The 27,986-nt window shown below is 39.4% G+C and overlaps 1 protein-coding gene across 2 annotated transcripts in view; it reads left to right on the top strand.

Moving 5' to 3' along the window:
* The window catches only part of LOC107039676 (zinc finger protein rotund), a 133,689-nt gene that overhangs the window by 46,104 nt on the left and 59,599 nt on the right, over positions 1-27,986 (top strand). Inside the window, exon 2 of one of the 2 annotated variants that reach the window (XM_015259433.1) lies at positions 12,168-12,419. In XM_015259433.1, coding sequence (XP_015114919.1) covers positions 12,168-12,419 — 252 coding nt within the window. Of the gene's footprint in view, positions 1-12,143; positions 12,420-27,986 lie in introns of both variants that reach the window. The other variant, XM_015259432.1, reaches the window with a different exon arrangement.

Here is a 27,986-nt window from a genome sequence, read left to right as displayed (position 1 = left end):
CCCCCCCCCCCTCTCCCCCTCTTTCTTTGCTCCAAGACTTTCTTGTCCGCCTCAACCCCTCCGGGTGGTCTTTTACATTTTTTTTCCCTTTACTTTGTCTCGATAAATCTTCAGAAAAATTCCAATTTTATTAGATCTTTTTTTTCTCATTTTTTCTCTCTTTTTATTTTATTTTTCATTTTATTTTTTATTTTATTTCTTATTTTAGGCTCTTATGAGAGTGGATATGAAGAAATTTGTTGGTGAGGGGGAGTGTGTGAGGTATGAGTCGACGGCTGGAGGGTGCAAGGGGGTGGGACATGGTAATAGATTAATTGAGGCGATAAGCATCGAGGGGACGCCATTGGACTGCTATTTACGTTTATTGAGAGCCAACCCCTTTGTGTCGAGGTTTTCTTTTTTCTTTTACCGCCTCTTTTTTTCATCGCATTATGCGAATCTATGCGTACATGGGGGCACACTTAACGGCCATTTTGAATTTCTCGAGGGGGGCATGTGGGCGCTTCAAGGTCCCGATAAGGTGCCATTTTTTTTCCAATTGGTGCTGGAGAGTTGGGAATTGGGGAGAGCATCGGAATGAATTTTTATTCGGATTTTTTGGTTCATTTTTGAGGAATTTAGAGGAGAATATTTCAGTCAAGTCAGTGACAATTTTTTTTTGCTTCCGATTGGAAGACTTGTAATTGTTCACATTTGAGTTTTGGATTTTTTGTGTTATATCGACCCATTATGATTCAAAATTTCGAAAATCCAATTTTTAGACGTCGCCCGTACGTGTGTTCATGTGCGGATGAACAAATTTTTTCCTCAATTGTTCGCTAATGAACGGATGGATTAATTCATCGTTTAGTTTTTTTAATTTTCAATTTTTTTCGAAAATCGGTTACTAAAAAACCGCGATAACTGAAAAAAAAGATGTTCTGAATTGATTGAATGATGACTTAAAAAATTTGTTTGGATGCCCTTTTGACCGAGTTCGAAGATAAAGCCGATAGCAATAATCGTTATTTTGATTTATTTGAAAATTTGCAAAGATTTTGTATTTTTTGAAAATCAGAATTCCGGGGATATCTTCGAATATTATGCTTTAAATGAGTTCAGTCGTAGCTTAAAATGTTTGTTTTAATGCCATTAAGTCGAAATTGAAATATGATTACGATAGGTATATTAGTTGATTTTATTTTTATGATGATTGTTGGAAATTTCGAATTTCTCATGAATTTCCCTGATTTTATTTTTATGATGATTATTCAAAATTTCGAATTTCTCATGAATTTCCCTGAAAGTGAGCTTTCTGACGGTTTCTTCAAATGTGATGTTTCAAATTCATTCAAGTATGTGTAAATAACATTTTTATTAACAGTTTATCGAAGGGCTGAGGGGAGAGCTAGAACCGTAAAAAGACAGTCGATTGTATAGAAGAAAGGGATAATAAGAATAATGATGATGGTAACATTCAACTAAGTTGAAAATCTGACAAATTCATTAAAAACCGCGTTACATGACTGATCAGGGCTGGATCCAGTCATCCTATCACTTCCTCGGGGCTGCTCTGGATATTTCCTGTTCTGCAATTTCCACTCTGGCACTATGAAATAGTTACTTTGATTCAACAGATGAGAATTAATTTGTTTCTGCAATTTTTCATTGAAATTATCATTAGATAAAATCGTCGTTATGACCCATTGGATTTGCCATTTGCACACCTGATGACATGTGTCGACAGCTCCACGAAATGTTCATGCATAATCTCTTAAGCAATTTGATTTTCTTGAATGGCGATTCAATTTATTTACAAATAAAGATGATACGACGAATAGGTATGTTTCAACCTGACAAATATCAAACCCCAACGTGCATGCTTTTTCCAATTGGTGAAGAAAAATCGTTGAATGTGGGGGGACGAAAAGCGTCGGTCTAGCGGTTAACGGTGGAGGGGGAGAGGGAGGGTAGTCAGAGAGATGGAGATGGGGTTTAGTAGGAAAAAAGGGAAACAAAAAAAATTGTCATAAAAAAATAAAAGAAATTCTGAAGACGCCAACACACAAGGGGTATCTGGGTCGAGACTGCTCGTCGTCGCACTGGCGCCGCATTTCTTTCTCCAGTTTCATCAGGAGGAAAAATAAAAATAGGAAAAAGTAAAGGAATGCCTGGAAAAACTGAAAAATCGAGGAGATACAGATCGCAACATAGCAAATGATTTTTTAGTGAAAAAAACAAGTAAATTTTTTTCAAATCTTGAAGTCCTTTCTCAATTTTTTATACTGCTCTTCATTTTTCGAAAATTTCCGATGACTTGAAAATAAAATCAAAATATGATTGTATTTCTCTAATGAGAATGAAATTTAAATTTTCAAAATGTTATTCTTTTCATTATTAAAAAATTGATTCTTCCAGTTGATTGAAAAATTTGTCAAACGAATTTTCTTCCCTATTTTGTTTTATCTAATTTCTAATGAATAGAAAATTGCATGAATTTAATTGACTTATCGACAAATTCAAATTCTCACTGAATTGCCGCCAAAAAAATCTTGCACTCACGAATAAAACGCCCCCACTCTTGTAGATTTAATTTTCATCCCTGCGGTGGATATTTCACCCGTCGTTATAACACCGGAAGTCCACATTGCGGCCCAGTTACGGCTAAAGTTAGAAGTTGGTTACACAGGGAGCGAGAGAGACAGTTTTGACGCCTCACCCCTCACTCCTCTCTTCCATTATCCTCCCTACCCCTGTTTCGTTGATCTCACTTCATTCCAGTGAGCGCAATGTATTCCAAAAATATTCCATCTCACTTTTGCATTCACTCCAGCCACTGCCCCCCCTCTCTCCCCCCAGCAACCACCCCTTCACCCTTCTCGGTGTCGTTTACCACCCACCAACCAGACCACCAACTGCTCAACAAGTGGTTCTTCAGTTTAGCGCCTGGCTTAGCGCTTCTTTAATTTTCACCCTCTCTCGTCCAAAGCCCCGCCACCAGGCTCTTTATTACTTCTTCCTTCTGTCGCCCTTTCGGCGTCGCCTTCATCATGACCTGAGGAATTTTCACGAGAGAGTCTCAGTACCTCGGGTACTAGTTCCTCCGTCGGTTTCCTTCTGCGACCGATAATCCTCGAGATTAGGGATATTTCATGATTTTTTTATTCACTTTTATGTTTGGTAATTCGTGATCCATCATGCCTTTATTGAAAGTTGAACGTTTAAAATTTTTTCAATTGCTCGCTAATGAATGGATGGAATTGAATCTTCTCTTTTTCAATATACAATACAAGAGCAATTTCGCACTTGTTTTTCCTTCCGAAAAGAAGGAAATTAAATTATTTATGAGAATTTCGTTTTTTCGATGAAAACTAGTATTAAAAAATGAACTTGGAAAAAAAAATTAATTTTGGAGCAGATTCCAAATTGATTCCGAAGTGGTTTGAATGGCTTTCGACGAGCGAGAACAATTCTCTCTCTCTCCTCAATCATTCTTCTCACTTGCACTCACGTGTTTATGTGTCGAGGCATGCGCGTGAGTCGGGTGCAGCGATAAAAGAGTGGGAGAGCGCGAATATGTATAGATCTCTCTCGCTTCATTTCCCACTGGCGCAGGACGAGGGGCACTCGAAAGCCATGAGAAAAGGGATTTTTTTGAAAAATTGATAGTTATTAAAATATGATCGATAGAAAAATTTTTTTTTTATGTATTGGAAATGAATGGAAGAACCATATTAGAAATTCAAAAATAATGATTCATAAATTTTGAGGATAATTAGTTTAGGATAATTAATTTTGTAACACTGAATACAAAAATTTAATTGCATTTTCATTAATTAATTGTACTAAAATCCCTGCATCAACATTTCCGCATATTTTAATAAAAATCATCAACACCATCCATCGCATTACATAAATCCCAATAATTCTCACGAGATGCTAATAAAGAAAGTAGGCGTCAACACGAGGGTTCGTTGAATTCACATATCCCGGCAATTGTGTCCCTCAAGATACTCCGGTACTTCCGGAGGCGCCGGTTAACGCCCCGAAAAACCAAAACAACAAATAAAGCACCACACAGTTGTCCTCAAGTGTATTCGGCCGCAGGAATGAGAAAGGAAAGAAAGGGCTCCTCTCTTCCACCACGCGCGTTCTAGGTGGATATGGTTTGATTATACATCCGACTAGCGATAGGGCTGTTTAGGGCGCTTATTTTCATTTTTTTTTCTTCTTCATCTCCACAAGGCGCACTGAAAGGAGAAGCCAACGAGTGTGTGAAACTATATCTGCATGTCAATGGGATAATGGTAATTTGGAGAAGGGGGAATTCACCGTTATTGGAATGGTTACCACCTTTCCACGAGAGACGGCGCACTGTCCCGCAAACTCTGCGAGGGAATCCCCAGCGCTTGGTCTCCAGTCACGTTCCATTGGGCTTTTTCGGAGTGGTATTACTCGCGATATCTCTCTGTAGACTATATTTTTTTTATCAAGAGAGAGAAGGAGAAAATACATGTTTGGTGATTGAAAACAATTGTTCCACTGTCTGCGACAATTTTCCCCCGGAAAAATTGTTTTCGAGGGTGAAAATGGTTTCTCTTCTTGAGATAATTGAGATGGTTTTTTTAGATTTTTTTCTTTCAAGTGGAGAGAGGCAAAATGGGGTTATTTGAGGGGTCAGGGAAGTCTCCGAGGAAAGGAGAAAAAAAATTAATTTGTGTATTGTTTATTGGTCTCATCTCCCCTGGAAATTCAAACTGTTCAAAAAGTTTTCACCCTCTATCCTCTCAAAGTTCCACAAACATCTCTGTCCCCGAAGCTCTCTGAATTCCCGCCTATGATTAACTTTCTCCTCCACCCACTCCCGCCCATCCCTAGAATTAAAATGTTAGGGGGATAATTTCCTTCATCTGTAACATTCGCCGTTTCCCTAGAATAATTCCCTTCACAAACTTTCTCGGGAAGTTCAAACATTTTGAGGACTCACAATTACCCTAAGATTCTGCAGCATCAGCAGGGGTACCCTACCTCGGATCCCCTATTCCCTATTCCTAACGCTACTCGTCCGGAATTCCCGCCAAAATCTCCATGTCCTCCAAACTCTTCAATTCCTCTAAACCATGATGCTGAATTGACCGCACGCGATTCACGCACTCTTCCCCTAACCCCTATAAAACCACCCGCTCCACCCTATAATTGAAAATCCAAAGAAAAAAAAATTCCATAAATCCAAAAAAGTTGCATTTTATAGATAAAAAACAATCACTAAAAAACAATCACTCCTTAAAAACCTACAGACCTCATCTCATCCCGGAGATTCAAACAATTTCCAAACTTCCAATTACCCTAAAATTCCTCAGCATCAACAGGTACTCTTCCCCCTACCCCTATCCCCTCCCAATTTCCGTAAAAATTTCCATGCGTCCGTGCAGTTAACCCTGTCATTTTCTCAACTGATTCCCCCAAATATCCCTCACCCCACACCCTCTCCCCCTTCCCCTATCTCCGATCCCCTATAATATTTTTCCCCGTAAATAAACCCCAAGCAACGTTCCAATCGATGTGTGTAGAATTCCCATCCCCATTTTTCTTTTTATCCTCATCATCTTGCACAGGTCTAACCGTGGAGTTTCAGGGGTGTAGGGGCTAGGGGGTGGTTGCCTCGAAGAAGGCCAGAAGTTTGTGTTGGTCGTACGAGACTCCCCGAGTATTAGTGTACACGAAAAAGAAAGTTTTCACTACGCACACTGCACTGCGCACCTTCTTTTCTTACACCCACTCCCCCCTCCCCCCTGCCCCCCTCGCCCCTATCGCCATCTTACCCCCCTCCAAGGATTCCCCCTTGAGTCTTATTATTTCCATTTTTCCAATTCTACCGGTAACCCCCTCACCCACCACCCCGTCCAACCTACCCCCTATATCTGTATTTATCTGTTTCTACCGTGTGTGTTATGGGCAAGGGGAATAGGAGGTGAGGTAGGGGGAAATTCTCCAATTTTTTTCTCTACAACTTTTTATACGTCTTTTTGCTCCCCTTATATCATACGCCTTTTCTTTTTTCCTCCATTTTTTTCCCTCTGTTTCTTTTTCCTCCACTCACCCCCCTATCCCCCTATACCGGCCTGGAGCTACTGTCGTTTCTTACACACTTGGGGGATTGTTCCTCCTTTTTTTCTTACTCTTCGTTCTCTGATTGTCTCTCTCTCTGGTCCGTAGCACTTGGACTGCAAAAAAATACATCGGGGGGCGAAGGGGGGAGGGGGGCGGTAAGGCGCATAGGGTGGAGGGATCGGGGGGAGGGAAAAAAAATTGCAAGGAAGACGAAGAAGAAGAAGAAGACGAAGGAGAGGGTGGCGTTGGCCGCCGTCGCCGCGACGAAGCGTGCGCGCCTCTTTTCCTTCTACCCTCTGTACAGAGGGTATATACTGTATACGAGGCCCCCCTTTTTCCTCTAGCTTCCGCTTCCTTATGCTTTGGCACGGACTGCATCAACCAGTCGCGCGGTTCGCCCGGTCGCGCACATATAAGAATTTTCAAGATATTTCGAGAGAAATATTTGTTGGTGATTATTGGTTATTGGTGATTTATATTTTAATATATTGGGGATGATTATTGGTGAAGATTTTTCGCGGCACGAGGAAAGAGAGGGACATGTCGAGATGATGAAATGTAGAAAAGTGGGGAAATAAATGTTGATGAAGATTTGATTCATTTGAACAACTTGTTGAGATTTCAAGGAGGGATTGATGTGAAGAGCGTGGGGTTGGTGAAGAGCAAGGATTTGGGACTGTTGGGGAAGGAGAGGATTCAGTGCGCTGTGGAATTTCCGCGAAGGATTGAACCCCTCGAGATTTTTGGGGGGTGAGGGTTTGCGGAAGGGGTGGTGAAGACCCTGAAGATCACTGACATCAACAAAAAATTCGGTTTTGAAGTTGGGGCTTTGGAAATTTTAGTATTTATGAAAAATAACGTCGGTCAGATGTTAAAGAACTGATGATTATCGAGATAATGATTTGAAGATCGAGTTCTCGTCGAAGATCCAATCCTCATTGTGGGTCATGAAGGGTTAGAACACGATTTCTTCCGGAGAACTACAATCTTAGGGATTTTTTGGAGATGAGGGCTTGAAGAAGGGGGAGGAAGATCCTGAAGATCTCTGACATCAGCAAAAAATCTCGAACTTGGGGAGTTGAAAATCTTGCTGATGATCGAGATAACGATCTGAAGCTCTAGTTTTTGTTGNGGAATAGGAGGTGAGGTAGGGGGAAATTCTCCAATTTTTTTCTCTACAACTTTTTATACGTCTTTTTGCTCCCCTTATATCATACGCCTTTTCTTTTTTCCTCCATTTTTTTCCCTCTGTTTCTTTTTCCTCCACTCACCCCCCTATCCCCCTATACCGGCCTGGAGCTACTGTCGTTTCTTACACACTTGGGGGATTGTTCCTCCTTTTTTTCTTACTCTTCGTTCTCTGATTGTCTCTCTCTCTGGTCCGTAGCACTTGGACTGCAAAAAAATACATCGGGGGGCGAAGGGGGGAGGGGGGCGGTAAGGCGCATAGGGTGGAGGGATCGGGGGGAGGGAAAAAAAATTGCAAGGAAGACGAAGAAGAAGAAGAAGACGAAGGAGAGGGTGGCGTTGGCCGCCGTCGCCGCGACGAAGCGTGCGCGCCTCTTTTCCTTCTACCCTCTGTACAGAGGGTATATACTGTATACGAGGCCCCCCTTTTTCCTCTAGCTTCCGCTTCCTTATGCTTTGGCACGGACTGCATCAACCAGTCGCGCGGTTCGCCCGGTCGCGCACATATAAGAATTTTCAAGATATTTCGAGAGAAATATTTGTTGGTGATTATTGGTTATTGGTGATTTATATTTTAATATATTGGGGATGATTATTGGTGAAGATTTTTCGCGGCACGAGGAAAGAGAGGGACATGTCGAGATGATGAAATGTAGAAAAGTGGGGAAATAAATGTTGATGAAGATTTGATTCATTTGAACAACTTGTTGAGATTTCAAGGAGGGATTGATGTGAAGAGCGTGGGGTTGGTGAAGAGCAAGGATTTGGGACTGTTGGGGAAGGAGAGGATTCAGTGCGCTGTGGAATTTCCGCGAAGGATTGAACCCCTCGAGATTTTTGGGGGGTGAGGGTTTGCGGAAGGGGTGGTGAAGACCCTGAAGATCACTGACATCAACAAAAAATTCGGTTTTGAAGTTGGGGCTTTGGAAATTTTAGTATTTATGAAAAATAACGTCGGTCAGATGTTAAAGAACTGATGATTATCGAGATAATGATTTGAAGATCGAGTTCTCGTCGAAGATCCAATCCTCATTGTGGGTCATGAAGGGTTAGAACACGATTTCTTCCGGAGAACTACAATCTTAGGGATTTTTTGGAGATGAGGGCTTGAAGAAGGGGGAGGAAGATCCTGAAGATCTCTGACATCAGCAAAAAATCTCGAACTTGGGGAGTTGAAAATCTTGCTGATGATCGAGATAACGATCTGAAGCTCTAGTTTTTGTTGAAGATCCTGTTCTTACTAAAGATCGTAATTTTGGTGGATCTTGAAAACAGATCTTGAAAACAGACTTTTTTACCTAGAGGACTGAAACCGCGGGGCTTCTAGCGGGTTGAGACCTTGAAAAGAAAGCGGTGAAAACCATGAAGATCTTCAATATCATCGCAACAATAAAGAATAACCTTGCCTAGCCATTGTTACTTCAACTTCAAGGGTTGGAAAATATAGTCTTTTTAATGAGCAACGTTAATGAAACTGAAGATCCGGTAATTACCAAGATAACTTGAAGATCGAGTTTTTGATGGATTTGGAAGGGGACCCAGTGGCCAATGTTTTCGTATAGAATGTAATTTTTAGAGATTATTTAGAGATGAGGACTTGAAGAGAGGGTCGAGAAGATCCTGAAGATCTTCAACATCAAGCAAAAATTTGTCTAAAACTTCGGATCTTGGAATGATGTCAATCAGATCCCGAAGATAACCGTGCAGATAACGACCCTAGATAGTGACCTGAAGATCGAGTTATTATTGAAGATCGAGCCCTCGTAGGATCCTGGAAAGAAATTAATGCCTTTTTTGGTATTTCCTAGAGGATGGGACCCCTGGGCTGAACCCTTAGAGCCTCCACAAGGGTTGACACTTTGAAGAGGGAGTGAAGAAGGGCCTGAAGATCTGTTACATCACCAAAAAAATTATCTTCAACTTCGGAGTTTGAAGATCCTAGTTATTTCAAAGTCTATCATCAATGATGATGTCTAACATCCGACCCTGAAGATCCTGAAGACCTGGAGATCGGGTTCTCATTGAAAATTGAGGGCTTGGCGGATGCTGAAGAGAAAACATGGCGATTTTTCAGGGTTTCCTGGATGATTGAAGAAGAGGAACTCCAAAGAGGCAGTGGTGAAGACCCTTCAAACTTCGGAGGTTGAAGATCCAGTAATTGGTGTCCAACGTCAGTCAGATCCAGAAGAAGACTCCATAATCGCCTAGATATTCATCTGAAGAGTCACGCCTCCTTGCAGACCAAATAAGGACGCTGAAAAATCACTCCCCACCCCTCAAAATCGAAGATCTTGAACTATTTGAGGATTGAAATCCGTGAAAAATCGACTGTGAGCACTAGTGGGCCCTCGAAAAAACGTGAAACTGAAGGCCTGGGCGCTCGGTCGGCCTCCAGGGCCGCCGGGCTCATCCCCAATCGTCAACACATCCACGTGGAATCACCCCGAATCATCCCCAATAATCAATCACAAATAAATTGTCTCAAAAAATGACGACAAAGTCACGGGGGTGTGACACCGTCGGACGTAAAAAACCGATGAAAATGCAACGAACTTTTCTCAGAAAATTCTGAAATCATCCTGCAATGGGCGACAACCAAAGTTCCTATTTTTCACTTTAGTATATAGGATAAAAAATAATAAACACAATTAACGAGAAACGTCAGGTGGGGAAAGTGAATTCAAAAGAGTTTCCCGCGTTTAATTAGAAGGGGGGCGTAATGAGTTGCGCGCGCAAAGTTCCTAAATAAATAATGATAAATGATACTTAATTAATGAAAAACACTTTGGGATGATAAATTATTCAAATAATAATCGATAATCATTTTGAAAAAATACGAGTCAGTGATTTTGTTGGGATTTTTTCGACGAAAATGATAAATAATTTCGATAAGTGATTCTACATGAAGCAGAATATATTCAAAATATTTATGTATACATGATATATTTATTGGATACGATATAACGAATTTTCCGTCGGAAGTGTATACTTGATAGATGATTAATTGAGAGAAAATTTTAAAGGAAAAATTTTCATTGATTTTTTTAAATGGCGAAAATGTCGAGTGTCAGTGTGACGAGCAATTCGTCGGTGGAGGTTGACAGTGACAGTTCCCATGACACTGGCTCATGCAAGGACGACGGCGGGACTCTTGGGGTAATTGGGGAGGGGAGCGATGTGGATCAGAAATTTCTCCTGCCGAATGATCTTTACAAGAGTCTGTTGGCCAGTGCTGTCCTGGGGAAGACTGTGTTGAATAGAAATTTTAAGGAGAATTTTGCCAATTTCAAGGACAATCTCAGTGCACTCGAGGCACTTAAGGATCTTAAGGATATCAAGGGACTTACTGTTAGTAGTGTACCGGCTTTTCCGAGAAATTTGGCGCTACATCGGGAGGATAATGACGAGGTGATGTACAATATTAATCACACAATTATGAAATAACAATCGACAGTGTAGTTCATGTATTTTCCGTTCAATTTATATTTTGTTGCTTCCGAATGGAAGCTTTTACAAAAAAAAATATACCTGAATTGAGTGTAAAATATACTTCAATCAAGTATATTTTATACTCAATTCAGGTATATTATTTCAGTATGACCCAAAAAGTCATTAATTTACTAATATCATTATTCAGTAATAAAATTGGATTTTAATCTTTAAAAAGAATTATTTAATAATGCAATTTAATAAAATTAAATAACATTTTTTCATCATTAATTGGGATAAACCGGAAGAATTTGTTGTTGATATTGAACATTTTTGTCCAGTTGCTTCTGCTGAGTGACCTGATCAAACAATAGTGTCGAATAATTTCTGATGTTTCTAATTACCCGCACACGTGACGCAATTTCATTCGTGAGAATATTCGTTAGGTCCTTTCTTTCAGCCTCCACACAGGGGCTCTGCGCATTTACAATCCTTTCCAGGGGTCCTCCAGAGTGAGGAGGGAGTCATTCAAGCTCCGCAGGGATGACACAATAATTAAGTCCCTTATAACAGATTGAATTAATTAAATTTAATTTCATCATTCGCTTGAGAGGATTCCGGGCAATTTGCTGCAATCTCCTTGCGGGATTGCACCTTTTCATGAATATGTCGGCGAGGCGGCGGGGGGGNAGGCGGGGGGGGGTCTCATCGGACAGTCAGGAAAATTTTCGATTCCATCCACTAGAATTGAACCCATTTTACCCCATTGGTTATCGACAAATTTTGAAAAATGGATTGTTACTATTTGAAATTATTTCGCGTCAATCAGATCAATAATTTCCCAGAAAAATTCGAAAAACGTGAATTTTTGTAGAAATGGTGCAGTACATTCTTAACCCTCGATCGGTCGCGTCATGGCACGAGCGCCGTTCTGTCTCGATTTTTTTTACGTTGAAACGTTGTTGAGAAAAAATCTGAAAAAATTGGAATTCCTACTTTCCACCATGTCAAACATTTAAACAATTTTTTTTCTGTGCATCTTTGCACCGATCAACAATTAAAATTCCTTAAAAATTCGACTCGGTGAAAATCTCTGTGTTTAACCTCCAAATGTCAAATTTTCGCACCAAATGGAAATCAGTTTTTGAATGTTTTCACTTTTCTCGTTTTATACTGATATTAGTTGTTAGTTGGAAGTTCAAAGTTACTCGTTTAATCATAAATACATAAATTTTGAACTTTTTTTTTTCTCAAAGTGGTAAAATACACGGAACGGCGCAGCGCTCATCACGCGACCGGATACGTTTGGTGGAGAGGTGCGACCACTCGAGGGTTAAGGGAGCTAGTGAAATATTTGTCATGACCTTTTTTGTCCCTCCAAGATTATTTTCAATATCGACAACTCATGGAAGAACAAACATAACAATTAATATCAGTATCCCTCGAATTTGTATTTTCAGAAGGCATCCTTTGCCTGGTCAGAGGGTGGCGACGAGGGTGGCGGGGGTGGAAATGGTACCGGTGGCACTGGTGCAGCGGTCACTGGCTCGTCAACACCCGGCAGTGGTGGCGGTGGTTTGGCACACTGGGTCAGTGTCATGGCTGAACACATACACAATCCGCATTCAGCTGGCAATGTCGGTGGTGTTCATCATCAGCAACAGTCACCACCACAACCACCTTATCCCTGGAACAACGGACTCGCCAGTGATGTAAGTCCACTTAAAAAATCAATAACGTCGCAATAATTCCATCTTATTCTCCCCCATTTCTCATAATTGAAGATCGAACGTTGGTAATCATATCCAAATAACGATTCCTAAAATTTATAATTTGGGGATTTTTTTTATTTGCATTTTCGGTTACAAAAACACTCGAGAAAATAATATCTTATTTTAAGATTTCGACGTGTTAATGTGAGATTTAATCTGAAATTCTGGAAGTGACAGTTTGGAAGGCCTCAATTGAGACTTTGAGATCTCAATTTAAGCCTTTTGGAAGTCTTATGTTGTCAGGTCTCATGTCAAGGTCTTAATTTGGGACTTTCAAAGTCTTAAATTGAGACTTTTCAAGGTTTCAATTTAAAATTTTCAAAGGTCTTAATTTGAGACTTTCGGAACACAACTTGAAATTTTTCATTAAGGAGACTGCTGTCATTGTCTGAAAGTCTCAACTTAAGACTTTGGAAAGTCCCAATTTGAAACTTTGGAGAGTCTCAATTTAAGATTTTCCAGAGTATCAAGTTGACTGTCAAAGGTCTTAATTTGAGACTTTCAAAGTCTTAAATTGACTTTCGGAACACAACTTGAAATTTTTCATTAAGGAGAGTGCTGTCACTGTCTGAAAGTGTCAACTTAGGACTTTGGAAAGTCCCAATTTGAAACTTTGGAGAGTCTCAATTTAAAATTTTCCAAAGTCTCAACTTGAGACTGTCAAATGTCTTAATTTGAGACTTTGGATGCCGTTAGTTGAGACTTCCGGAGGTCTTAATTTGAGACTTTCAAAGCCCCACGTTGAGACTTAAGTCTCAAATTAAAACCTTCCAAAGTCTCAAAGACATTTGAGACTTTCAAAGCCCCAGGTTGAGACTTAAGTCTCAAATTAAGACCTTCCAAAGTCTCAGGTTAAGAGTAAAATCTCAAGTTGAGACTTTGGAAGGTCTTAATCTGCCCCAAAGTCCTAATGCCTTTGTCAAGACTTGACTTGAGACATTCAAGTTGATACTTTGAAATGCCTCAAGTGAAAACTTTCAGAACTCAACTTGGAATTTTCCATTAAATTAAGCTTTTGAATGTCTCAATTTGAGATCGTAAGTTTCAAAATAAAGCTCGTGTTTTTAATTGAAATTCAAATCTCCAGTTTTGAGTGATCGGAGACAATTTTATCGTACAGAATCCGCTTGCGGAAAAAAATACAATAACATGCAATAAAATGTACTTTAAAATTTTTTTCCGCAAAAGAAACGTTTTTTTCGGGATGAGCCTCCTCTTAACGTGAAAAACTCTCGGGGTGGGGGTGGAGCGCGCGAAAGGGTCTCCTACTTTGCATCCCTCCACCACGTGGAGGGCAATGAGAAGAAAAAACAAACAAACGGAAACGCGTCGAAGAGAGAGAGAGAGAGAGAGAGTGGAAAGAAGAAGACATGAAACCAAGTGATGGGGCATTTTCGTTAATGTTTTTGCATCTTTTCGGTGACAAAAAATCAGTTTTTTTTAGTGGAACTCGAGGCGATGCTCGTTTGAATAGATATGATATATTCCATTATTATTTTTTCAAATGCATTTTTTTACGATTTTTTTTTTCATCCCATTCCGGTTTTTTTTTGCATTTATGATTTTTTTTCGAGGCGCTCGTTCCATTGTGGTGTTTGAGAGACAATGTGATGTGTATGGTCATGCCCGGAGACGTAAAATCTTTCACCCCTTTTGTCTCACCCGGTAACGGTGCGCTTCCTGCTACAGGGGCTCACTCAAATTTTTTTTGGGCATTTTTTTTTGCGGAGCAATGATTTTTTTCGGGAATATTCAAATTGAGGATTTTTTTTTCGAAGGTGTCGGGGATATCCTTTCCTGTTCCGGTTCCTGATTCGAAAGTTTTTTTTTGATCGAGGGCTTTTGGGCAGATGTCTCGGGGAAAGTAATTTATACTTTTGAAAAAATTGTTTTGAATTCGTGGAGAGGAAAATTGGATTTTTTTTTCATGAAAAAAAATTGTTGGGTTTCAATTGTTTTGTTTATTGAATAAAAGCTAATTTTTTACTTTGATTTAATAAGTAAATTATTAGAAAGAAACGAAAAAACTGTTTTTCTTCGAAACAATCTTTTTTTTTCAATTTTCAATTGCAAAAGAATGAGACAAAACATTCCCATCTCCCCTCGCCTCAAAAAGGGCAAAAAAGAGTCTCCCATTACCCCGGGATTTGCTTTTTCAATTCAAAAATTAGGATCTCTAGTTTTTTTCTGAAATTCCCCATTTTTCAATGAAAAAAAAATTCTCAAAATGTCTAAAAAAATTGTTTTCCTTCGAAAAAAATGATCAAATTTTTTAAAACGCCATTTCACCCTTATTTCGCTCGATTCTAAAAAATGAAACAAAAAAAATTCTCATCCCCCACTTCCGCATTGGCATAAGAACCTTCTCAAACATTTTAAAATTAAAAATGTAATTGTCCTCAACAAAAAAAAATCTCGAATTTTTCAAAAAAAAAAATCCCCTCCCCAAGAAAACAATTTCACTCTCATTCCCCTGTCTCCAAAAACATGAAACAAAAAATTCCCATCTCCCCTCGCCCCAAAAAGGACAAAAAGAGTCTCCCATTACCCCGGGGTTTGTTTTTTCAACTCGAAAATTAGGATCTCGAGATGAGTGTCCTAGAAATTTCGCTATTGAAATAAAAGAATCCCATTTGAATGCGCAATTAGGCGAGGACCCCCCTCCCCTCATTATAAAACACTCGCAAGATAGCAAAGACGAGTCCCCAAAGAGAAAGACTCGAAAAAAAAAAGAGGAGAGACTCGTCTCCTAGAGAAAAAAGGGTATCGTGAAAAACACAAGGCGTTAGGACAATAAAAAGAGCTATAATAATAAAGAGATGATTTGAATAATCCAGAGCTATGCAAATAACCGTGAGATACAGAAGGGGTAGAGACACCACGAGATCCTCACCTCCAGGGTTGTTTGTTACCCGCAATATAACTGGACCCCGAGAGTGTTTTTAATGTACATTTACGGGTTTTTTTTTTTTTTTCAAGAGTAGGATGAGTGATACTTGCCTTCTTCCTCTTATTCCTCATCCCCACCTCCTTGCTCCCTTTTGTTTATGAAGGGTGGATTTTTGTGCCACTGGTTAGGGACTTGGAACCCAAACTACAAGACTGAAGACAATATTACAAAATTTTTGGACATTTGCATTTTCTGGTTTAACCCCACCCCGTGCAAGCATGAGACTCATCATATGCATGATCATTCTGGCTGTTCTCTTGGGGGTCTCAAGGGCCCTTAATGGAGCCTGAATATTTTGGCGTGATGAGGGAAGATTGGGATGCGTGATTTTTTGACGTGTTGATGAGATGATTTTCGTGATGGCTTGCATTGCAAGACGACGGGAATTTCCGATCGCTTTCTATACGAGGAATATTTCATGATTTTCGCTTCCGAATGGAAACTCTGTAATCGTTCAAATTTAAGTTTTGGATTTTTTGTGTTACACTGTTAAAAAATTTAGCCTGATATTTCAAGGAATTTCGTCATTGAAAATTCATAATTTCGCGGAAAAATCAAAGAGAACTGTAAATTTCCATTCCATATTTCCCTGAAAATGAATAGAAAACCAGAAAATTCCGGTAAATATATTCCAGAATTTTCAGGACAGGGACACCGCATGCGATTTAGGGGGAAAAAAATCTTGAAATTTTAGATTTCGCTGCAAATTCAATGTAATTTAGGACTGAATATTCATATGTTGCTTAAAATTCTGGAATTTTACTGAATTTTCAGTGAAACCCGAAATGGCATGATTTTTTTCTCCTAAATATTTCGATACGAGTGCGTAAAATTGTTTTTTGACCCGTGGGAGGTGTGAAATGCTCCATTGACAATGGATCAACAACAGTCTCTGTCAAAAAAAAAAAAAATTAAATTCACAAAATCATTAAAATCATTAAATTTCGTAATCTTGGTAAGAGGCAAATGAATAACATCGCTGTCAATCCCAGCCCTTTCCTTTAATTAAATTCATCTCCATTCGCAAGGCGAATGAAACCTCGAAAAAAGTCGTTACCATCCCCGAGAGCGCGGCGAAAAAAAAAAAATCGCTGAGAAATGGTTGTAAAAAGTGCTGTTTACCCAGCGGGTGGTCTCCTCGAAACTAGACTGCAAGCATAAAAAATGAAGAAGCAGTACCCTTTTGGGATTTTTCACGCATCTACGGGCATAATCCCTTAAAACGCTTAAGAGTATTTAGGATAATTTCGAAACCCCATTTCTTTCTTTTTCACCCTGCGCAGGGAATACCATATGAGTACCAAAACCAGTGCAACTTCACCTAGGTGACTCACAGGTGATACGTAAAAAGAAAAGATGCAAAAATGCTAAATACTATGTACAGATACCACTCAGGGGTGTGAGAAGGTTCTTAGTGTTGAAAAACTACCCTTGGTGAGATTATGCTAAGTACGTGGAGCTCCTTCAGTGGGACTGGGTCTGCTCTGAGTTTTTGATTCCGAATGGAAGCATTGTAATGCTCCAATTTTTACATTTTACGTGGAATTGTCTGAAACGTAAAAATACGAAGTTTGGCGACCATGTCACCTTCCCAGTGGTCAATTTTTAGAAAATTAAGCGATTAAGGGTGCCAAGTGAATTTGGCGATGACCTTGAAAATTGACATTCACCAACAAAGTTATAATTTTTTTAATTAATAGTATTAGTCAGATGGTGAACATCGGTGACAATTTTAAAATTTTAGAACTTATGGATATCGATAAATTAAATAAACAAAATCAGTCTTATACACGGCCTCTTATGGAGTTTTGATTAAATTGAACGTTTCAACCCCCTAGGAACTCAAGAAAAATTTGAAAAAATTTGAAGATATGGGGAATGATGTGTTCAATGTGATGGCGACAAAAAACAATGGGGTACCGGGGTGAATAAGAGAGATATTTCAACCCGCAGTACCCATTTGATCCCATGCTTTCTCGAGCTTCGTCACGCGAAATAGAGGGTTTTGCGCATTTATTTTCTCGATGTCTAGTTCCGGTTGCGGGTTTGAAATTTCGTCGGATGGATGAATACATATTTCTCCAATGATGGAGGGAAAGAAAAAATTTTTTTTGAATCTTTTTTCAAATTCACTTGGCACCCTTAAGTGGCTAAAGTAATTCCAAAAAATCCGAAATTTTGGCACATTGTAGGGCTTAAGGGGTCTCCGCAGTACTTTTTCCCAAAATATGACAAGGTGCTAGCGAATTAAATATATCATATAATAATCAAAAATTTTAAAAAAGAATTTGTAAAAGAAATGCTAAGTAGTTTTATGGTTTCGTTCGTGTCTAATTAATTAGTGAAATATCGCCTTATACACAGGCTTTATGAACGCCAATTTGTCCCTTACCCCTCACACTGTTGACAAGGTGCTAGCCAGCAAAGGTAGCTCTATATTTATTTATATTAAGGCCTGAAAAATGTGATCACGAAGTTCCATAGGGCTTTATCGTTGATTTGTTCAATAGATTAGCGATAAAAATACCTTGGCGCTGTCTGTCATTATCCAACATACGCCATGTTTTATGTCTCGTCTCTCTCGAAACTATAACCTCCCTAACTTGACTATTTTACACTCCACTCACCCGCGTGCCCATCGCAACTGCGGAGACCCCTAATGCAGACTAACTCTGTGCAAAATTTCAGCCCGATCGATCTAATAGTTTTGGAGAACAAGCCATTCGTTTTTAGATTGTTTTCCCCAAATATCTTTAAAAATACTGTACTATTTCGATTTTTTTGTTTTCAAAATATTCGTTTCGATGCCTTCTACCGAAATCAATGAACCCATATATACCCGTTCATACAAAGTTTTCAAGATATTTCCGTTTTTTCATCTCTCTATTTTGTAAAAATCCAAATCGACTTCTGGTGGTAAAAATTTGGTACTCGAAATTGAGATTCCGAAATTAAAGGTCATGAGGGCAGAATAGTGGTCACGAGGGTTAGATTAAGGGTTAGATTGAAATTATCGAATGTCAAAGTTCAAAAGTCTCAATTTAAGACAGAAATTTCAATTTGAGACTTCTAAAAGTTTCAGTTTTAGGTCTTTGAGGTTTAAAAATAAGGATTTTTTTCTGACATGTTCGTGTAGAAAGTCAAATCTATATTTCTAATCGTGTCTCGTAAAAGAATGAATAAAAACTGGATGGAACGCAAAAATCAGAGCCTGTCTCCCCTCAATTTGATCCAAAGAGAAATTAAAATAATGGCTCCTGGACTGATATTGTGAGGTGCCACCGAGGAAAGGGTGCCCCCGTGGAGGGAGTATTTCCCCCCCCCCCCCGAAAAAATTTTTTACCGCTTTTTTTTCCTCCAACTCGACCGTGATCATTTTTTTTTCCCTAGGCCACCCTTTTTTTTCTACGCTCATTCCACTGGTCCGAGGCCCGGAGAAATGCAAATGCGGCCTAACGACAAAAATCTGCTTTTTTTTTACTCCTGTTTCTTCGCACGTTGGCAGAGAGAGAGAAAAAGAACGAGTCATTGTTTAAGGGGTTTCATGAATGAGAGACGAATATGCGCTGGGGGCAGCGGTGAAACGGTTCGGATTATTTTTTTGGCTCGTTTTTTTTCACTTCCTGAAACGGCTGATTTTTTTCTTCCTTTCACGGGTTGAATTTGTCTTCGTGTATGGAAATTTCGTAACGTATTTTTTTGGAGCTAATTGATGATGTTAATTTTTTATATTACCAGAAGTTATGTCACCAATTTTGGTGAATATCTTCGTCAACGAATTGGTATGAAATTTTATTTTGAATTGACAAATTCTTTCTTCATTTATTTAATATGAATCTATAAATGATGGAAAGGAGAGACAGTGGTGAACTTGAGGAGTGCAGTTTTAATTTTTAAAGAAGAAATTGAAATTTCATCGTCAGTTGACTAGTAATTTTCAGGAGAGTCGCATTGAATTCAATTTAAGGGTGGCAAAAAGATGAAATTTTTAATTTCACTGAAATAGCCGGGATAAATGAGTCCGGAATGTATGGTAGCTTCTAATTTTTTCCTCCAGAAAGTGGAATATTGATCTATCAAAAAATTGACGAACGTTTATCAAAAATTTAACAAATCGTCGAATGGAATTTCAAAATCTTTTCCGCATTTTAATTAATTTGTTTTTGACTTTCAACAACTAGCTGTTGAAATTTATCCAATGATTTTCTCCACGTAGTGAATTGCGTTGCCATTTAGCGCGCGGCGAGGTTAGTGTCAAAAGGGCGCCGTCATTGAGGGGTTTAAAACCTCCTCAAGTCGATAAATAACACAGCATCGGAGGGGATGACACAGTGAACACATAACCCCATAAAGAGAAAAGAAACTTTTTTCGAGTCAATGAAACTTGTAATTTCTGGTTGATTCTTCATCTCCACCAGTCATCGGGGGTTGCTGTATGTGCGGTATGCAAAGAAAGATGACACCGAATGAATGAAATAGGGGTGGCATATTCTCGCCACTGTGGAATACTAAATAAAACTGTGAAAGGGGTGGGTTTTCCAGTCGAATGACTCTCTGTGCTTCAGTACATATATTTCTCTCCTTTTTCCCTTCATTTTTATTCTTTATTGTTAATGAAAGAGGATGGATGCTGCACAAATGAATAGGGGTGTCGAAGGGTAGTGTCTAGACATTATGCCGATGTATCGCTAGTAAAAAGGTCGGTGAAGATGTGTCCCATAATTTTTCAGTGGGGCCAAATGTTGTGACACTCATCGGCACACTGGTTTCAACCACCAGAATTTTTTCTTTATTACCTAGAATAAAAAATTACTTAAAATTCATACCTAGAAAATTCTTCCGTCAATTTTTACAATTTCCCCCTATAATTTTTTCAATAATCAGCTTGCGAAAAAATGTATCCGATGTAAAATTCAGAACGGGAAATTCCCCACAAAAGTAATTATAGAAATATTTTTCGATTCCATCAGATATCCTCAAGAAAGTCGTTCAATTGCCATTATCCACTTCGTTTGACCCAATATTCATTAAATATGCCCGATAATTCATTAAATATTCAGCCTACATGAAAAACCTCTTGACACAAAATCTAGAGGGGAAGATTTTCCACAAAAATCTCCTTTAGAGTTTTTTCATAACTATGATAGTTACGAATATATTTGCAATTATTTAAATCGTCTTCCTTATGATCAATGAAAATTATTTGGGATTTTCATAAAAAAACACTGAGAAGAACTGGAAAATACCAACTAAAAATCACGTCATTGGATAACTAAAAATTCTCCAATTCCTTTCACTCTCCACAAACCCATTTTGCCCCACAGCGCTTAAAAACCTGCATCTGTACCAAATTATTCACCCTGAAATAATGAAATCACCGCCACAGGCGAGGAGAAATAATCCTAAAAAAATCTCAGGGCCCCGGCAAAAATCCTAAAAAAATTCAGGCCCCAAGAGGGTGGCGACGATTACGTGAATCACTAATAATAGAAGAGATATGTAAGACTTGAGAGCGCATAGTCTCACGCTTCAGGTAAGATAAAGCCCATCCCCACCGCGCGACGCGCACGCCGGGCCGTTCCCCCACTCCTCCGCGGCCTGAGGCCCTCCTCCCTCCCGGCGACGGGCCCACCGGGCCGTCGAGTCACCCCAGCGTAGTTGTTCGCTCAGTGATGTCTCTTTAATTTTTATTAATGACACCGAATTTGAATTTTTGAATCAGTGATATGGGAACAACCAACAAAACATCGTCCTATGGTACAAAAATAATGATTCATCTCTTGCTGACTCTCTCTCTCTCTCTCTCTCTCTCTCTCTCTCTCTGGTTTAATTTTTTTTTCTTCTGGCCCTAACCTGTGATTTTCACGTGTACGTGATGCGGATGTCTCTGCCACTGCTTAAATGAAAATGCGAAAAACACCCCGGGGGAATTTTTCGGGATGGGGAGAGGAGCTGAGGAAAGTCATCCATCATAATTATCCGGTTGACGGAACGTCATGATACCGCAGAGTTTCATCGGGGGTTACAATTCTTTTAGTGTTGGGTTAGTGATGTTTTGCACATGGAGAAGTTTTGGGGGCATCAAAAATATTTCCCACAATTCTAGTTTTTAATTTATTCGAATTTGGAAAATGACGCGAAAAATGATTTAAAATAAGCAGAAAAAAATTGATAGAAGAGCTTTTTTTTGCTGAAAAGAATGGACTGAAAAAATTTGCTTGAATTGCGATTTGTTCTTGTTACGATTTTTTTTATGTTGAAAATATGGCATTATATTTTCAAAAACCTGTCTGTTTAGAAAAATTAATAAATTGTATAGATAATGTAGATAAATGAAAAAAAACAGTGAAGAAATGTTTTGATGATTGAAGACTTTAACAACTTTAGAAACAGAATTTTTTTTTGTGGAAAAATTAAACATCAAAAGTGACGGTAGATTAAAAAAAAAGTCTTCTGTTCGAGATAATTCACAATTGAAAAAACTCCGTAATTCTACATAAAAAAAATTTTTTTTTCTGAAGAAAATATTTCCACATTTTTTTCAATTTCTTGAAGATTTGGGAATGATTAAATGATGGTCGTGACTCCGAAAAAAATTTCGACTAGAAGCAAAATTTCGAAAACAGTGGACACTGTTGTGAGTCAGTTGGGCCACGTGTTTTGCATCTGATGAGAAGCAGACGTCGGGTTTTATACCCCATACACACATCGCGCCATAAGCCACAAGTGCTTTCCCCAGAAAAAAATGTGAGAAAAAAGAGAATTAGGTTTTAGTAGAAAAAAATTACACCGCCCAAACACTTGTGGCGCAGGGCAAAAAAGGTGTCACGTGCATTTGAAATTTTTTGCCATTTCTTTTGTCGCCATGAACAGGTGAGCAGATTTTTTCAGCCAAGGTCACAAATCGCCAGTAAAAAATGGTTTACACGCCCGAAACAAAAAAAAATCACAAAAAAATGGAAATTCTCAATTTTTTTCTGTTGAAAAAATCTACAGATCAAATTTTTTCTCAATTCCACTTCACGCACAAGTGTTGAAAATATTTTTTTTCTACGAAAACAATTGCTCCGTGAATTTTCCAATATATGAGGGTAAAATGGGTTCAGTCGTAGATAAAAAAATCCAAAATGAAACAATTTTTCGAGAATTAAAAGAAAATCAAAACAAAACTAAAAAGAACCTTTCGAAAGCCCTCTCAATCCTTCCCCAATTCTCCGGGTTAACGAACCGCGCGTAACCAGAAATTATCCGCAACCCTTGGAGTGAAAAAAAAAACTAAACCCCTAAAAAGTTGTAAACCCTTTGCCCTAGTTACGGAGGTTCGCAGGTTGAAGGGATGCTGGTAGACAGGAGGGAGACACCGTCGGAATAAAGGGTAGAAATCCGCCAAGAATTTCCTCCCCACCCCTCCCCCCCTTCTCCCCTCCTCCCCTCTCCCGACCCAACCGACGAACGCAAGCCCGGAGGAACGAAGATAGAGACGAATTCTTCACAGAAATTCCATTTCTCTCGTTCTCTCCGTCTCTGTCTCTGCTCTGCGGGGGTGGGCGGAAGGGGGGCGGGGGGGAGGGGTCGCCTCTTTCATTCGGTATTTGGGGGTGAGTAGGTCAAACTTTACGGCCCTGGTGTCTAGACATCGTTGCGCGCCCGAGCAGGGCAGTAAAACTGTTTTAAGGGGCTGTTTTACCAGCGCACTCAGTAACCGATGGGGTTGGTGTTGAGGAGTGGCGGGGCTGGTGAGGGGGGGGGGATGGTGAACAGTTATACGCGGATATGCGCGGGGAATAAAGAAAGAAAAGTTGAAATGAAAAAAAAAAAGAGAGGAAAAAAGAAAGTCCTGATTCGCAACGAATCTCCGTTTTATGTCTCCACTCTCGTCTAGACAGTTAATTCCATGGGGGTGTTTTTTTGTTGTTTAGGTTTGTTAGTTGTCGGTGAGTTTTGTTATGGGGGAGGTGGAATTGGTGGAGTTTTTTGTCGTTTTTTTCTGGTTTTCGGTGGAATTGAATTGCCAAGATTTTTAGAATGATTTTTTTGGGGTTTTGAGGGTAGGCGAGTGAGGGGGTGATGGGGGGGGTTGTCATAAGGTGATCCACGTTGTGATGCCCATCGGTATCGATTACAATTGCAGACTCAGAATATTTATCGGTTTGTTGGATCAACCCAAAATTAATTACACGATTATATGCTGCAGACGTGTAGAAAGTTTAACACATCTAATAGAAAGATGATTTGAAATCTTAATATAAGATATTATTTTCTTGGGTGTTCATTTCAACGGTTAAATTTACATTCCACCTTTTATCACTTGAAAAACAAAAACAATTTCAATTTGAGAGTTGACGTCTCAAATTAAGCCTTTTGAAAATCAAACATTGAGTTCTGAAACCCTCAACTTGGGACTTTCAAAAGTCTCAACTTGAGAATTTCAGAAGGAACAAATGGACATTTTCAAGTCTCAAATTGACACTTGAAGATCTCTACTTGATCCCTTCGAAAGTCTCAATTTAGTCTTTGAAATCTCAAAATCTCATTCATTTACCCAGTAATCTTCCCTCGATGGACTTCAAAATGCAACTCACAACGATAAAATCGACTCACAAACGCCTCAAGAAAACAATCGTCCCTTTATTCCTCTCCGCATCCACTCAAGTGGTTTGTTGATTCTAAATATGAATAGTTTACACATATCTGTCGCCGTCGTTATTTACCAAAAGTGTCACTAATCGTGAAACGTAGCCCTCAAGTGTCTCCTGTTGAGCCACTCAAAGACACCAGAGACGCCGATAAAATATAAGGATCCTCATCAATCTTGTGCTCCAGTTTTAGGGTTCTAATGTATTTCAGTTCACTCTCAATTTTACGACTCCTTCCCCATCTCCCTCGCTGCCCCCTGGAAACTTCCCTCGAGATTTTCTGCTGTCCGCAACGCGGAGGTGGCAGGTGTTGGCACCTGCTGGATGAGTGCCACCTGTCCCAAGCAGCAGGGTGTCTTCCGAAGATTTTTTCGCAGACATTTGGCTTCCACATCCACCTAAACAGGATTCCAATGCGCTCGGCCCACTGGTCAGCCGCAATAATCCCTCGGATCAATTCACTTGAGTTTAGGGTGAGAAATCGGCTCGTGTGGTATTCAATATTTATCGTACAATGTCCATTCATCGTGAATCTAATTCGATTGAAATGGTCTCTACAGAAATCCCTCGATAAATCACGCATTCACAATGTATCGATTATTAACGAAACTGTTGGGGATACGTAGCATCCGGAGGTGTCATTGAAAAGCCCGGGAAATTTCCGATTTCGTTCACTACTCATGAGCTCATTTAGCCCTATTATTCATTGGAACGCAACAAAAAAACGGTTTGCCATCGAAAAAACGAGTTTCCCAAATTTTCGGGTTTTTCTACCGCTTTTCCTTAACTCATAGCATTAGCTTTAAATCACACAAGTCCATGTTGGAGATCGACCATAAACTTCATATATATATCCATGTAAAAGCCTGCGGGCTGAGGCTGCGACAAATGAAAATGTCAATAGACATTGTAAATACACATTGTACAAATAGTCCCGTTGAATAAAATCTTAAATGTTAAATCTTAAATGCTTCTAATGCATTAATAAAAAAAAAAAAAAAAAAAAAAAAATCTTAAATTTTAAATGTTGAAATAAGTTTCCCAATGTTTTGAGGAGTAGTGGGGCAAAATGGGTTTATGAATGGCGAATGAATAAACCCTGCCCCCCCCCTCCTCCTGTCCTTCCGTCCGCCTGCGATGTTGCGAAAAATGCGAAAAATGTAAAATTATGAAATTTTAGATGTCATGATGTAATTACATGATATGATGGAGTGAGATGTTTAAAAAATTTTACGGTCATTGAAGCCCGGGCAACACGTGGTGACCGTGTTACCAGGTCCACTCAAGTGGGCCCCTGGCACACTCGTGTCCCCTCAACTATCCCCGGATCGCACCACACAGAGACACTAAAAAGTTTGTTGAGTGTGAAAATGCGGTTGAACTACGTAGAACACCACGTACGGAAGATAGAGTTACCGTTGCCCAGGCGTCAAGCCAAATTTCACCCTATGTTGAGGTATGAAACCCCTTTGGAGTGAGTGTCGTCAATTTTTGAGACGACGCCTCGGTTACCATGTGGCTTATGTAGGAATTGTTGAATTTTTTCACTGATTTCTCAAGTTGAAATTGATTGAATTGATTAGGTGAGGTTTGCATGGAGCGGAAGGAATGGGCTTTATTCGGGGCTGGAGTGAGGGTTGACCCTTGACAATTTTTTTACGTTTTGCTGCCGAATGGAAGCATTGGATTTGCCTAATAGGAAATTTCGATTTTTTGTGGCAGAATAACTAATTTTGGCCTGAAGTTTGGGGAAAGGGAAAAAACGTTGGGACAATGTTGACTACTAACCTTGGGACAGTGTTGGGACAATGTTGGATAACAACGTTGGGGCAGTGACAATTGATTGCATCTTCTGTTTTTGAAAAAAATCATTTTGATACCAATATTCAGGGAAAAGTAAAAAAAATTTAACGTTGGGGCAATGTTGACTGTCAACGTTGTAGTAATGTTGTCTGCCAAGGTTGGAGCAATGTTGAATTCAATTTACTTGCTGAATAAACCTGAGAAAGGTTTCCAGCATTATTAAATGAAAAAAAAAAAAAAAAAAAAAAGAATTCAATTTAAAATACGTCGTTATAGGAGTTCCATTCGGAAGCAAATTGCTGATTTATTAAGCAAAATATATAAACGATGTTGTGACGGAAGCAATCTCCCACTGGTTTTGCCTCGAAATAGAAGACGGTGAAGCCCCTTAAGGCGTTCCATATGAAAAGTCAAAAAGCGAGAAAAAAGAAAAATTCATGTGAGAAATATCTGAATATTCCGCATCACTGGGAATTTTTTCGAATTTTCTCTACACCTTGCCCTCAAGAAAAATTTTTTTCTCCTCTTCCACTCCCCTATTGTCCCGAAAGTATCTTATACAAAGAGTGGACTGTTCATAAATTCTCAAACTAACTTCATAATCAATTTTTTCCATCTCAACTCCCACTCAAAATTTAATGATCCATAAATGTTACGAATCAAGTAGAAGAATCTGTGACGACCAAAGCCCCCCTCCCCCCCCCGGCCCGCGGCTACCCCCTCAGGGGAAGGGGGTGGGGCGGTGAAATGCATTTTCTCGTTTATGCAGTAACGACTCAAGATTTTAGTGGAAACTCAGATGCAGGAGGTGAAACAGACGTCTAGGGAGATTGCAAGTACAGTTTGACGGGTGGTAGGAAAAAAAAGTAGTGGGGGGTCTCTGTAGGAAGAGACGTGTATGGGTTTATGGGAACAGGGCCGCGAGACCATCTAGCCGTGTCTGGCGCGCGGCTGGCTGCTGCCGGTTAGGGTTGTAAAAATTTTACTGCGAATTGTCTGCAGACTCTTTCATACCACCCCCATTCCTCCCCCCCCTCCCCCCTCCCCCGCCGTATCTCTATAACACAGGATAGTAACTCCTTCAGTGCTTCAGCCTGGTTGCAATGTTATGGTCGAGAAAAATGGGAATTTCCCCGGATAAAATGTTCCACCCCCTCTTTGATGAACTGTGGGGGTGACAAAAAGGTGTCTGGGTCACGTGATTTTTTTTTGGGGGGGGGGGATTCTTTTAGGTTAGGTGTCAGCGGTTCTTGAGAAACTGAGGATTAAACGTTTTATTGAGGAAGAAATTAATAAAATTGACGGTTGAAAAATTTTTTAAGGTTATGGAGATATTTTTCGTAGACATTTTGAGAAAGTACGGGGCCACATGGGGTTGTAATAGGGGGATAGAATCGGAAATCTTCCGAGGTATTTAATAGGGTCATTTTTATTCTCGTGCTTTTCCCTTGTATCAAGATATTTATAAAAAGGTAAAAATAAAAAAAAAATTATCACAAATTGATAATCTCAAAAGAATTTCCGAAATCAATATTGATTATTAATAATTGCGAAAAATAATAATAATTGCGGAAAATATTCGCTGGAAAAGTCAAAATGGCGACCTATTTTGCCCCATTATTTTGAGAGTTACAGTTAAAAATAGTTTTACCATTAAAATTGTATATTTTAATAGTAAATGAAAATTGTTATTGTTTTTTTGCACGCGTGGGTAAAATTGCACTTTCCACACATTGTGAAGAAAAATTAGTGTTCGACACTCGTGGGAAGTGTTCTTTGACCCTTGAGAGTCATCACAAGTTAACGATCTTGATTCACCGACAATTACGACACTGAAACAACAAAATGAAGAGGATAAAGGGGGAATTGCAAGAGGGCGACTAAATGTAACTCTCAAAACGATTTCAGGGCCAACTGTTGAGTTTTATCACCCGTTTTCACTCCTCCCCTCTCACTTCCCCCCCTTTCTTCATTCGACTTTTCTTCCCCCTTTTGGTTGGGGCATATGTTTGGTGGAAGTTTCAGAGTCACACGAGATATGGCCACATGTGTCTAATAACTGCGTCCTTCTTCATCGCTGAAATATAGTGCCTTCGTGCGTTTGAGAAGACAGCGGCG

This window comes from Diachasma alloeum, unplaced genomic scaffold (genome assembly GCF_001412515.2).
Source record: "Diachasma alloeum isolate Michigan unplaced genomic scaffold, Dall2.0 Dall_scaffold_00302, whole genome shotgun sequence".
Classification (NCBI taxonomy): Eukaryota; Metazoa; Arthropoda; class Insecta; order Hymenoptera; family Braconidae; genus Diachasma; species Diachasma alloeum.
This window is presented reverse-complemented; position numbering and strand designations above follow the sequence as displayed.